Genomic DNA, 14,009 nt, shown 5'->3' with positions numbered 1-14,009 from the left:
GTCCGAACTTGCAGGCAGGCAGCGGGAGAAGGAGGATGGGCAGGGGAGCAAGAATTGCTGGACATGGATAGCAGGGGAGGACAGGGGGAGAAATGAATCGCTGGACAGGGGAGGGCGGGGGAAGGAGAATCGTTGGATGTGGATGAGAGGGGAGGGCAGGGGGCAGAGGAGAATCACTGGACATGGAGGGGAGGGCAGGGAAGAGAATTGCTGGGCAGGGGAAGGCAGGGGAGAGACGAGAATCACTGGACATGGATGGCAGATGAGAGGAGAATCGCTGGACATGGATGGCAGGGGAGAGAGGAGAATTGCTGGATATGGATGGCAGGGGAGAGAGGAGAATCGCTGGACATGGATGGCAGGGGAGGACAGGACAGAGGAGAATCGCTGGACATGGATGGCAGGGGAGGGCAGGGAAGAGAGGAGAAATGCTGCATATGGATACAGGGGAGGGAAGAGAGGAGAAATGCTGGACATGGATGGAGGGCATGAGAGAGGAGAAATGCTGGACATGGATGGAGGGGAGGAAAGAGAAAAGTAGAAGATGCACATGGATGGAGAAAATAGGCACAAGCTAAATCCACGTTATACCTCCTCCAGTCAATTCCATGGAGGACCCAGCTTTTACTTTTGGATGTAGGGCAAGAAATGAAGATGAAAGGAGGAAAGGAAGCCCTGGAAATGGAGTTAAGACAGATAGAGTGCATCAGAATCAGATACTAGGACTAACATGATCAGAAAAGCAAAGTCACCAGACAACAAAGATAGAATTTTATTTTCATTTTAGTGTTTGAAATATGTCTGATTTGAGAATTTACATCTATTGTCTTATTTTGCACTGGGTATACTGGAGCTGTAACAGCTTACAGAAATTATTTATAATGAAAAAAAAAATCACATTATTTTTTCCTCCTATACTGGTATATTTTCAATGATGCCTTTCTATATATGCCATGGCTAGTATAAGGGGTGTGGCTAATGTGGGCGGTGACCCCACCCATAATGAGTACCAGTACCTATTTTCCTACAAAAGAAGCACTGTTAATAATTAAGTGGGGAGGGGGAGGTAACTTAAGCCTTACTTTTCTGTGTATCTAAATTTCCTTTTTGCTTTCTCCTGGTCTGGGGATTCGCTTCTTTATTAGTAGTGGTCTAAGGAAGATTTAAAGTTATTTTCTTCTTTAAATAAGATTTATGGAATATTTTTGATCTTTATTTCTGAAACAAGAGTTACTCTTGTGAATGTATAATTGAGAATTATAAATAAATAAAAAAGAACAGTATTGAGTATTAACCTTTACACATGCAAGTGTAAACTTACCCACTTAAGTGCTAGTATCCTATAAATTATGCTCTCAAATGGTTCTTAAATTTAGTTATAGACTGAGTTATAAGTTATAAGTCTAAGTTATAGAATGAGGGCGGGGATTATTCTAAAATGGATGTTTTTGAATATTGGATATTGTAGCTTGAGCCGTGCCCTATTCATACCAGCTTGTCCAGTGTTTCTAACTAAGTTTATGGTTTATTAGACTTGATATACTGCCTTTCCTTATTGTACATAGCAAAGCGGTTTACAAACAAACAAATTTATTCAAGGGAAGAAAAGAACACCATTAATAGGAAAGAAGAGTTGAAAACTGGAGCAGAAAGAACCAAATTAAGATCTTATGCTGCGGAGAGCTGTCACCTGTGGAGGGTGAGGCCTGCTGAAAGAAATGTTTTTAGAGCAGTCTTAAATTTAATGAAAGAGGATTCTAGGTGCAAATGACGTGGAAGGGAATTCTATAAGTAAGGTTCTGCAAAAAAGAAGGCTGATTGCCTAGTGGAATCCCAATGAGCATGGGATCCTGGAGGGATCAAGAGATGCCCGTTGTGTAGTGAGTGCAGTGTCCTAACTGAAGTATGAGGGATAGCAAGTGTTGAAAGATAGGGTAGAATACCATTGTGGAGTCCTTATGTGCCTCACCAGTCCTACCATTTGGTCAACTCACCTGGTTTCCCCAAACTTCTATTTCAAGTTAGGGGTCCCTTTCTGATGTGATGTGATTATGCCCAACCATGTGATGTTGGAGGTCCTGTGTTTGTGACGGGATATCTGCTGGTCAAGCAGAGCAGCATCACATCCAGCCAACACCATAAAGCACACTACTGTTTTCAATGAGAGCCCTGCCCCAACTGGGTGTATTGGATTCTCCCTTCGCCCCTGAAATATGTGCAGAATGTGACTATATTGTCCCTGTATCCCTAGCTGTGTATACTTTGTTCCTTGTCCAGCACGAATTGAATATAAATGCTTAAGCTTGTTTTTAAGATTATATACAGTTTGGGCCCAGGTTACTTAATGGGTTTGGTGTTTGTGTTCCATCCAGCATAACATTGAAGGTTGTTTTGAGAACTGCAACTGACTTAGGCCTACTATGTGCCTTTGCTGCTTAGTAGTCCCAAAAGAGCCCAGCGTCTAAAACTTTAATTCCCAAATTTTTTTAAATGTAGAAATTAAAGTATTGATATAATGTCATGGACCTCATGACTGATTATATCAATACTTCATTTCTATATAATAAAATTTTGGAATTAAAGTTTTAGACACTGGGCTCCTTTGGGTCTATATATTATATAATTAGCCCCCGTCTAATATGATAAACCTTTAAGTGTGTCCTTTGAAGTTGATTTGCTGCTTAGTAGGCACACAAAATAAGAGACTTTGGTAAAGGCCTTGAACTCTGGAATAGCTTACCATCTTATTTAAGAGAAATATCAAATTATATGCAATTTTCATAATTGAAAACCTGACTGTTCCATAAATATTTGTTGTACTTAAAACATATTAATCATATCTTAATTGATCTAAGGATATCATAAACTAGATCTTGACCCACTTGCCATGATCTCACTTTTCTAATTGAGGAAATACACACCATTATTAAAAAAAAAAAAACACATGAGCTGATGACTTTGAGTAATAAAAACTTTTGGTATTAAAAGGAAATGTACCTTATAGATGGTAAAAGAGTCTCTACTTGTATTGTGAATTTCATATACAAAAGCCAGCTTGCTTTGAAGGTGCAATGTAATTGAAGTTAGAGCACGAGTTCAGCCTTACTTAGAATCTGCAAAGAGCATGCTTTGTTCCTGTTAGTGTGTCGTTTTGGTTAGTCCACTCTCTTTAAGGAAATTGTAGCATGAGAGATTTGTTTTGAGTTTGAGGATATCCAGTTGCTATTTTTTTCAAATTGGTTTTCTTGGTTATCTTAGTGCTTTAAAAATGTGTCTTTTGGAGGTGATATAGTAGTTGTTGTTTTCTCATTTTCTTTCTCGGAAAGATGCTGGGTTGTGTTGGAAATTCACATTGCTTGAAAAGACCTTTTACCATCAATAAGGTATCTTTATTTTTATGGATCAGATTTTTTTAAATAATGGTTTGTATGCTGTCAGAACAAAAATCTAGTTTATTACATCTTTAGATCAATTTAAAGTATAAAAATGTATTTTGAAATAAGGTTCTATGTATATATGACTTTTTCGCAGATGATTTGGATATTTTGTTTTGTAGAAAGATACGAGTATAATTTCAATGTTTGTTTATTGTTTTGTTTACAGATCATGTGCTTGTTGTTAGTCCTGAGACAGGCTCCCAAACATGCCCATATTGGTTTTAATTTTGTATTATATGAGGATTGATTAAACTGTCTTTATTCATTGTATTCTTTTTGCAATTTTGTTTTACTTTTTTGTCCTTTGACTTTACGTAGAGCCAGAAAGCGAGTATGAATGTACAGTCAAGGGCAGCCCAAGACAATCTACCGCCTGAGGCAGAAAATGAGCTTCCACCTTGGCTGTTCCGCCACCACCCCCCCTTCCCTCTCTAACCCCCTTCCCCAAAGTTACCTTCTCTGTTCTTTTTCTTGTTTTTTTAAAAGAAGGCGGCAGCAACATTGACTCCCATAGTCTGCCCTCGGCCGGTCCTGGCTCTTTCTCTCTGCTGTGGATGGCCAGCCTCTGACATAATTTCTTGTTTCCTTGGAGGCGGACTGCCCTCAGTAGAGAGAAGGGACCAGGACTGTCAACAGGGCAGACTGTGGGAGTCATCGCTGCCACCGCCTTCTTTAAAAAAGAAAAGAAGGTAATTTTGGGGAAGAGGGGCGGGGAGCAAGGGGCAAGGTGCAATGTTGCCTCATAAGAGTGCTGCCTGAGGCCCCCTCCTCAGGTGGCCTAATGGTAGGTCCACCACAGTGTACAGTGCAGCATGGTGGAAAGAACAGAATCTAGAATTGATAGCGGAGGAGAGGGGCAAGGATGATGTGATTTAGCATTTCAGGGGCTTTTTTTCACACACCTCCCCCACCCTTTTTCCAGAAAGCACTTCCTGAATGTTTTCCCTCTCCTCATCTCTTCTGATAGTAAGTACTCTCAGGTCCCTAAGACTAGAATTACTGAGGGCATGAAATTACAGGAAAGCAATCTCTAGTAGGTAACAAAAAGACCTTAACTTTCATCCAGTTGAAAACATAGTAAACATAGTAGATGATGACAGAAAAAGACCTGCACGGTCCATCCAGTCTGCACAAGAAGATAAATTCATATGTGCTACTTTTTTATTTGTACTGTACTCTTCAGGGCACAGACCGTATAAGTCTGGCCAGCCCTATCCCCGCCTCCCAACCACCAACCCCGACTCCCACCACCAGCTCTGGCACAGACTGTATAAGTCTGCCCAGCTCTATCCTCGCCTCCCAACTACCAGTCCCGCCTCCCACCACCAGCTCTGACACAGACCGTATAAGTCTGCCCAGCACTATCCCTGCCTCCCAACCACCAGCCCCAGCACAGACCGTATAAGTCTGCCCAGCACTAGCCCCGCCTCCCAACCACCAGCTCTGCCACCCATTCTAGGCTAAGCTCCTGAGGATCCCTTCCTTCTGCACAGGATTCCTTTATGTTTATCCCACACATGTTTGAATTCCGTTACCGTTTTCATCTCCACCACCTCCCGCGGGAGGGCCTTCCAAGCATCCAATACCCACTCCGTGAAAAAATCCTTCCTGACATTCTTCTTGAGTCTGCCCCCCTTCAATCTCATTTCATGCCCTCTCGTTCTAACGCCTTCCCATCTCCGGAAAAGGTTCATTTGCAGATTAATACCTTTCAAATATTTGAACGTCTGTATCATATCACCCCTGTTCCTCCTTTCCTCCAGGGTATACATGTTCAGGTCCGCAAGTCTCTCCTCATACGTCTTGTAACACAAATCCCATACCATCCTCGTAGCTTTTCTTTGCACCGCTTCAATTCTTTTTACATCCTTAGCAAGATACGGCCTCCAAAACTGTACACAATACTCCAGGTGGGGCTTCACCAACGACTTGTACAGGGGCATCAACACCTCTTTTCTTCTGCTGGTCACCTCTCTCTCTATACAGCCTAGTAACCTTCTAGCTACGGCCACCGCCTTGTCACACTGTTTCATCGCCTTCAGTTCCTCAGATACTATCACCCCAAGATCCCTCTCCCCGTCCGTACCTAGCAGACTCTCACCGCCTAACACATACGCCTCCCGTGGATTTCTACTCCCTAAGTGCATCACTTTGCATTTCTTCGCATTGAATTTTAATTGCCAAACCTTAGACCATTCTTCTAGCTTTTTCAGATCCTTTTTCATGTTTTCCACTCCCTCCGGGGTGTCCACTGTGTTACAAATCTTAGTATCATTCGCAAATAGGCAAACTTTACCTTCTAACCCTTCGGCAATGTCACTCACAAATATATTGAACAGAATCGGCCCCAGCACCGATCCCTGAGGCACTCCACTACTCACCTTTCCCTCCTTCGAGCGAACTCCATTCACCATCACCCTCTGGCGCCTGTCCGTCAACCAGTTCCTAATCCAGTTCACCACTTTTGGTCCTATCTTCAGCCCATCCAGTTTATTTAAGAGCCTCCTGTGGGGAACCGTGTCAAAAGCCTTGCTGAAATCTAAGTAGATTACGTCTATAGCACGTCCATGGTTCAATTCTCCTGTCACCCAATCAAAGAATTTAATGAGATTCGTTTGGCACGATTTCCCTTTGGTAAAACCATGTTGTCTCGGATCTTGCAACTCATTTTCTTCCAGGAAATTCACTATCCTTTCCTTCAGCATGGCTTCCATTACTTTTCCAATAACCGAAGTGAGGCTTACCGGCCTGTAGTTTCCAGCTTCTTCTCTATCACCACTTTTGTGAAGAGGGACCACCTCCGCCGTTCTCCAATCCCTCGGAACCTCTCCCATTTCTAAGGATTTATTAAACAAATCTTTAAGAGGACCCGCTAGAACCTCTCTGAGCTCCCTCAATATCCTGGGGTGGATCCCATCCGGTCCCATGGCTTTGTCCACCTTTAGTTTCTCTAGTTGTTGATACACACTCTCTCCCGTGAACGGTGCTATATCCACTCCATTCTCAAATGAACTTTTGCCAGTCCATCGTGGTCCTTCTCCCGGATTTTCTTCAGTAAAAACAGAACAAAAGTATCTATTTAGCAAATTTGCCTTTTCTTCATCATTATCTACATAGCGGTTTGCAGTATCTTTTAGTCTCACAATTCCCTTTTTAGTCATTCTCCTAACATACCCCAGAAAGTAAATAGAAGCTCTTATAATAAGTGGAAATTAATGTTACTTTGTTCTTTTTATTTACGTCAATTAAAGGCAATTGTAAAAAGCTTCTTATGTATCAAAGTTTACTTGCATAAATCAACTGTCTGAAAATTGTCTACCTTCCGACTTAACCACATTCAGCAGAGATGGTCCCAGGGCAGGCTCTGCTATAGCTCACATTGGTTTGTGTTTTAAAAATTGTGCTTGGTGTTAGAAAGGGAGAGGTGTCTGTGGGAAAATGATATTTTTCCCAGACAGTCCTCAGAGGGATAGCGTACTTCACCTTTTGAAACTATGGACTTTTCACCAATTCTCAAGTGTCTGTTGGCTTCACAAGTGCCTACATTGTTCTGAAAATACATCTTTTCATAAGACAATTCTTATGGGCTATGGTTTAAAAAAAAACATAGCAAGAATTAAGAGAAAACATCAATGAATAGATTAAGAGTAGGACTTCTGTTTGTAGATGTTTTATAAACTGTAAATTTAGATGTTTCCAGATAATGAGAGGCTCATGGAAGGTGCAGATAAATTGGTGGTGTTTGGTGTTTTCATGCAACAGGTAATATTGCTGGGTACCTTTCCAGTGGGATGAAACATACGTTTGTGTCACTTTGTCGTCAGCACAGAAAAGGCACAGAGACTGAGTGGAGAAAACAAGACAGGGAAGGGATGAAAAGTGCCAGCAGCAATGATGATTTTCCATTGTTTATCCAATAAACATCTACTTAATTATTTTTTTTTTTTTTGCATTGGGGTTATCTTATTGCTTTAATTATGGTTTTTGATTTTAGGTTTTAGTTATTCACATGTCATTTGGGTTCCAATATGTTTGTTGTCCAAATATAAAGCATATTATTGGTTCTGATTACAGTGTTGCCTGAAAATCCCAATTCCTTTAGGATAATATAAAAAGTTTGGCAAAAAAGTAATTCAATGTTGGACTGTAAATTTGTTATGGTTCTTAAGTTATTAGGTTTTAATTTGCTGTTCTCAAGTTTACCTCATTTATTGTATTCATATTTATATTGGGCTATTTTTACTGTTATGCTGTTTACAAAATTGTAAGTTTTATGTTAAACTGTAGCTGCTGTACACTGTCTTGCGTGAATCTCTTCTTAAAGGCGGTTAATAAATCCTAGTCAATATATATGGGTCCCAAAGCAAAACCAGTAGGGGACTTAATGTAGAATGTAGTAATATAATCTTAGTAAATCCACTTATACTAAACTATATATAACACAACTCTTTGGAAAGTGAAAGCAAACATCTGGCATATTTCTGAATTTAATTTTCTTTTCTTTTTCTTTCTGTAGATACTACCTTTGCTTGCAACTCAGAGATGATATAGTATGTGGTCGGCTGCCATGTTCTTTTGTAACTCTGGCTCTGCTGGGTTCATACACTGTTCAGTCTGAACTTGGCGACTATGATACCGACGAATATGGAAGTGACTATGTCAGCGATTTCCGCTTTGCACCAAACCAGACGAAAGAACTGGAAGACAAAGTAATTGAACTGCATAAAAGTTACAGGTGAATACCAAACAAAAAGATCATAGGAACTTTGTCAGTTTTAGAGATCCCCCGATCTTTATTTGACATATTGAAGTTTGTTGACAAATTGTAGTTCAATCATTTGTATATCGAAGAGCAGTTAAGATAGAAGGCCTTGGCGTTTCATCATTAAAACTTATTGCTATGACCAAGGAAAACATTTGAGGTAACACATCTGTTGATACTGAATGTTTCCTTAGCTCTTCCTTGCCTAGGATCAAGTTTAGTACCTCAGCATGAACAGTCTAAATTAACGATGTAGAATGATGACCACAGACAGGAGGCTGAATTTGCCAGTGCCAGCTATTGAGGTTTCAGTCTTAGCTGTTATCTGTTAGCATATCTTTTTATTAAGAATGTGTAATTCTGCCTCTTTAAATTACTGCATTTACTGACCACCTGCTTATGGGGTGGGGGGGGAGGGAGACCCTTAGGTTTTTATTGCAAAAAAGGCTCAGCGTGCTTACTGATGGTGCACAGACTGCACAATAGAACTGAAATATCAAAAGGGAATAAGAATTTGTAGAGGGTGGTGACAGGAGGGATGTGGATTTTCTGACATTTTACCATCAAAATAACTAATAGTTGTGGGCCCAGTCAAGCAGTTAAGATAGAAGGAAGATGGCTTTCACTTTCCTCCTAGCAGTCTTCTATTCTACATCTATTCTTTTGGCGCTCTGGTGCCTTGATCCTTCCTTTTGTAACCAGTTGGGGTTTACTGACATTTTTTTAGAAACGTATTCCTCCCCTTCTATATTTTAGTTAGAAAATTTTATTATAGCACCCATTCAGAGTGGATTACAAACAGCTAACCACATACAACAGATATAAATGGTTAATGACGATACTTCTGTCTAGTTCTGGCCTACAGCCATAGACTGTGGCTTTCCCTGGAACCTGGTGTGCCTGCATTAGGGAGGTAATTTTTATAAAACATTTGGGCATGTAAAACACATTTATAAGGGGTAAAGACTCTTGTAAAATTGTGTCGGGATATTCAGGCCTTAAAAATTAGAACTTAGGAAGTGTGTGTGTAGGCATTCCCAAGGGAGTAGTGGAAATGATGCAGAATATACGGTACTATATGCATTGAGTAACTGCACAAATGGATACCACCGTAGAAACAAGTGTGTGTTTGTGCATCATTGATTCTTGTTCTAGGAGCCTGTTTTATAAGGGCACAAAGGCAGCTCTGCTGCTGTTTATAAAATAGATACCTTTTCCCATGACATAGATTCTCTGTTATAGAATTAGCCTTCAGGTCTATAAGACTCCCCATTCGTGGCAACAGTGAACGCTGTCTCTGCAGCATCTCCGATAATCAGTATACCATTTTAAAGTTATTTACTAGAAAAAGGCTTGGGTGGACTCGGGTGAAGGCTTGTGAAGTAAGACTTTTGATTCTAGAGTTACAGGTGATCTTACTCTGTATTCTTAAAGGGGGATGACACCAGCAGAAGCAGAGATGCACTTCTTGGAGAATGCCAAAAAATTATCTATGTATGGAGTAGATCTGCACCATGCCAGGGTACGTACTCTTCAGATTCCATCTTGTGAAGTGTATTGGTAATGTCCTTTAATATGTTGCGATTATAATTCGGTATTAAGGACCAGATTCAGTAAAATGAGCACGTGTGTTTTTACATGTATCTGCTGTTTCGGCGCTTTGCATCCATTAGAACGCTTTTCTGTACTGAAAATTTTGCACAAGGTGCGGAGAAGAAAACAAGATGGCGTCCGGAAGGGAACGCTAGCCAGACGGCTCGTTACCCGTTTCCCCTCAATCCTTTGAAAAAAAATCTTTTTTACCTTGATTGCGATGCCGAAACGGAGGGGCAGGCAGCGGGTGATTCCCTCCACAGCTGCCGTGATTTCGGGACCGATGGACCGTTTTGCGCTGCCGGTGAGAATGCCGGGGCAAGATTCCTCGCTGCAGGAGGGAGCAATGGGAGGTTCTTTGCTCCCTCAGCTTGAGGCCGACATCACCTTCAGCCCCGAGCAGCGGAGTCCTCCGATGATGCCGGCAAGGGGTCTGCAGCAGGGGCAGGAAGCACTCAGTGTCTCTGACCTGGAAGTGCATTCAGCTGAGGGAACTGCAGCAGACCAGGAACTACCGGTTGTGGAAGTCGGAGGAGCAAGACCTAGGGAATTGCTGGCTGGGACCAAGGAGCAGACAATGAAGAGAGTTTTGACTGAGCTTGCTATACCCAGTAAGTCATTTTTGCCTACTAAACCTGGGAATATAACCCTTGACTCGATTTGGGAAGCCTTGGTGGGACTTGAGAACTCTTTTACACAGAAGATATCTCAGGTGCTACAGGTAACTCAGATGCCTTTGGAAAAAATTGAAGTTTTAGAAACCAGAATGAGTAACACCGAAAAAACTTTAATATCATGTAATGAAGCTTTAAAAACTTCACAACAAATACAATCAAACTTGATAAAAGAGAACATTATTTTGCACCAAAAGACTGAAAATTTGGAAAATCAACTAAGAGCTAAAACTCTTAGGTTGATTAATTTTCCAAAAACTATTCAAATGGCTCCACTAATAATGTTTAAAAAATATCTATCAGAAATATTAAAGATTCCAGAACAAGCATACCCTCCGATTTCTAAAATTTATTATTTGCCTCCATATAAAATTGAGAAACAAAAGGGGGTAGTGGACCAACCAGAACAAAGACTTGATGCCTCATTCGACATGCTGAATTTAACACAAGAACTTCAAAAAGAAGAAATGACAACGATTCCTGCAACATTGATTGTCTCCTTTGTGTTAGAACCCGACCGTGACTGGGTTCTTAAACAATTTTTTCGCCATAGAGATGATCTCTTTATGAATACAAAAATTAGAATATTCCCGGATATAGCCAGAGTTACACAAAGGAGACGTCAAGCGTTTCTGAAACTCCGTCCAAGGGTATTACAGTTAGGAGGTTTATTCTGGTTAAATTTTCCATGTAAATGCGTGATTAAAGTTAGTTCAGTCAAATATATCTTCTATGATGCATGTCAGTTGAATAATTTTCTTGATTCTAAGTTAGCGCCTAGTTCTAGTCAGCAATTCCAGGCTTTGTCTACATCTACTCCGTAAAAAGGAATATAAGGCATGTTATGTTCTCTTCTTTTTTTCTTGATCTTGTATTCATGAAAAAATTATTTTCCTGGAATTGTACCTTGTTTTTTTCTCCCAAATTGTGGACTTGAAATGGATGAGATTAAGTAGTTTTCTTATATATTGATTTTCCTATGAAAATATGTATACTTTTCTCCATTTTTTCACTTACAAGTGTTCTTGTAATAATTTGTTAAAACTTGTAAATAAAAAAAAAAAAAAAAAAAGAGAAAATTTTGCACAAAAGTAGCGCCTAACGTTTGTTGCCATATATAGAATTCCTCTATTTGCATCTACCTTTGAGCGTCAGCGCTTGTGCCTGCCAAAAGCTGTTGTAAATGCTGGGGCCCAACTGATGTCAATTAAGTGCACAAATGCAGATATTCTATAGCATGGTACCTAATTTCTGGAAACGCCCCTGACCCGTTCATGCCATTCCCATGTCCAAACCCCCTTTAGGCATGCATGTTATAGAATAGGGCTAGGGCACATCCATGCATAAGTCCTAATTAAGATCCAGGAAACCAACAGGGCAGTCTATCTGCAAGATCCAAGTTGGTGACTCAAAAAGCAGAACAGACAAAAGAAATATATATGGAGATAAATTTATTCAACCAACAATGCCCGACACATGTTACTCCCAATGATGCTGGTGGATTCAAGTAGCCATCGTGTGGATTCCCTTGTCATATGACTGAAGTCATAAGAGGTATCCTGCTCTCAACATAATTTGAGCCCCTAAGGCGGCTCATGTATGGGTGAAACATGGCCTGTGTCGGGCTTTGTTGGTTGAATAAATGTATCTCTCTATATATTTTTTTTTTGTCTAGCGCAGAATTCCGTGCTTAAATCTAGTCATATTTTATAACTATGTGTGTAGATTGTTTTAAGAAGGTGTTAAGGTTTGTTAACAGCTCTTAACAAGCAATAACGAGCACTAATTGGCAAAAATTAGAATTTACACATGTACATTGCTGTAATGTACTGCACCTAAATTCTAACACACACAAGCAAAAAGGGGCATGTTTAGGGGGGCGTGTAAATGAGCGTTTTGTGGGGGTTCCAAAATCTACACACGGCGTTATAAAAAATGCTTTTTGTTGACATAAATGGACGCGCATAGATTCAGTCGCATGAAGTACACCTAAGCGTATTCTTTTATGCACGGTATTTAGAATACGCTTAGGCATAATTGCCTAGCGTGCATGAATTTTGGGCACCTTATATAGAATCGTGCCATAAGTGCTCGTTAACACCAATTATTGATAGTGTTTAATTGGCTAATTAGTTTACAAGCAGATCTGGAATCTGCACCCAACTTTGAGTGACCTATACAGAATCCAGGGGTAAATGACTTAACTGTGATATCTGGTATATACTGCATTGTTTCTTGAGACTTGGGAAAATTAAGCAATACTCAAAAGGGTCTAATTTCTGCAAGTCATCATACAGTAAATCAACACACACTAGGGGTTTCTTCTGTTTTGTATCCAGGTGATCTAAATAGGGCCTTCAGTAAGCCAAACTGTTATGAGGCAACTGAAATGAAGCTGGCCTGCTTTACTGACTTTTTGTTCTACACTTCTACATACATTATTCCTGCCCAGCAATCTAGTTGCTTCAGACTGTGACAAGTGTAAAATCTTAATTGCAAGTACTAGGTAATGCACACACCAGAGCCCCTGACAGAGCTACAGCTAAATAGAAGTGTCAGTAGAGGGAATCCCTGCGTCTTTTGCTATAAAATATGTACGTGTAATTGTATTACTGTAGTCAGACAGCACATCTCAGTAAATTGAAAACTAGAAGTTCTAGAATGAGAGAGGGGTTTTTCCACCAAAGAAATATAAATAAGATAGGCTACTTGGTATTGTATTGATTTTTCTAAAGATTTTTTTCTTTATCCCTTTATATATAAGTACAGGTACTTCTTGCATTACATAATTGAAGTAGCCTATTGATCTTTCAGTGTTATAGAAATGACCAAGAATGGTAAACACCTGCATGTTTCTACCAATGTTGAAAATGTCATAAATATTTACAGATAGAAAAAAATATATATACCAGAGAGAGAGAGAGAGAGAGGAGTTTTGAAAGTATTAAGTGCCCAAAAGGACATTTTTCTTCTTTTAGGACTCAGAAGGTGTTGAAATCATGCTGGGTGTTTGTGCCAGTGGTCTCTTGATCTACAGAGACAGACTAAGAATAAACAGATTTGCCTGGCCCAAGGTTCTAAAAATTTCTTACAAACGGAACAACTTTTACATCAAAATACGACCTGGAGAGGTAAGTTGAGTCATCTGCTTACAGCATGGATATTTTCTGGGCAGATTTGAGGGGCGGGGGAGAATCCGGCATTTGTGAGCTCTTAATGCCAAACTTTTTATAAAATGCAGTATTTCTGTTTCAAGTTTTAATTGAAACTTATCATGCACATTTCCTTTCTTGGGAGCATGGAATGGTGGATTCCAGCTTCTCCTTTTCCTTTGCCCCATCAGACGAGGCAGTGGATAGGAGCCTCAGGCAGTAGACAGTGAATGAATATGTGCTCAAGTGTCATAGCTGCCATCCCTTAAAAATGGCAAACTGGGCAACTGTCTAGGTTGCCTAGTGAAATACATGTTTGATCTATTGAACAAAATGTCTCTAAACATGAGCCTATAGCATTCAATAATGAATGTCATCAGGATCTTATTCA

General features: G+C 40.2%; 1 protein-coding gene across 9 annotated transcripts in view; it reads left to right on the top strand.

Annotated features, from left to right (window-relative positions):
- Positions 1–14,009, top strand: part of EPB41L3 (erythrocyte membrane protein band 4.1 like 3) — a 529,614-nt gene that overhangs the window by 433,050 nt on the left and 82,555 nt on the right. For all 9 annotated transcript variants that reach the window (XM_030213128.1, XM_030213154.1, XM_030213135.1 and 6 more), the window contains 3 exons: positions 7,954–8,172; positions 9,634–9,721; positions 13,445–13,597. In XM_030213128.1, coding sequence (XP_030068988.1) covers positions 7,954–8,172; positions 9,634–9,721; positions 13,445–13,597 — 460 coding nt within the window. The remainder of the gene's footprint in view (positions 1–7,953; positions 8,173–9,633; positions 9,722–13,444; positions 13,598–14,009) is intronic.

The sequence above is a fragment of the Microcaecilia unicolor genome, chromosome 1 (assembly GCF_901765095.1).
Source record: "Microcaecilia unicolor chromosome 1, aMicUni1.1, whole genome shotgun sequence".
Taxonomy (NCBI): domain Eukaryota; kingdom Metazoa; phylum Chordata; class Amphibia; order Gymnophiona; family Siphonopidae; genus Microcaecilia; species Microcaecilia unicolor.
Note: the sequence above shows the minus strand (reverse complement) of the source record. Positions and strands in the feature narration are given on the sequence as shown.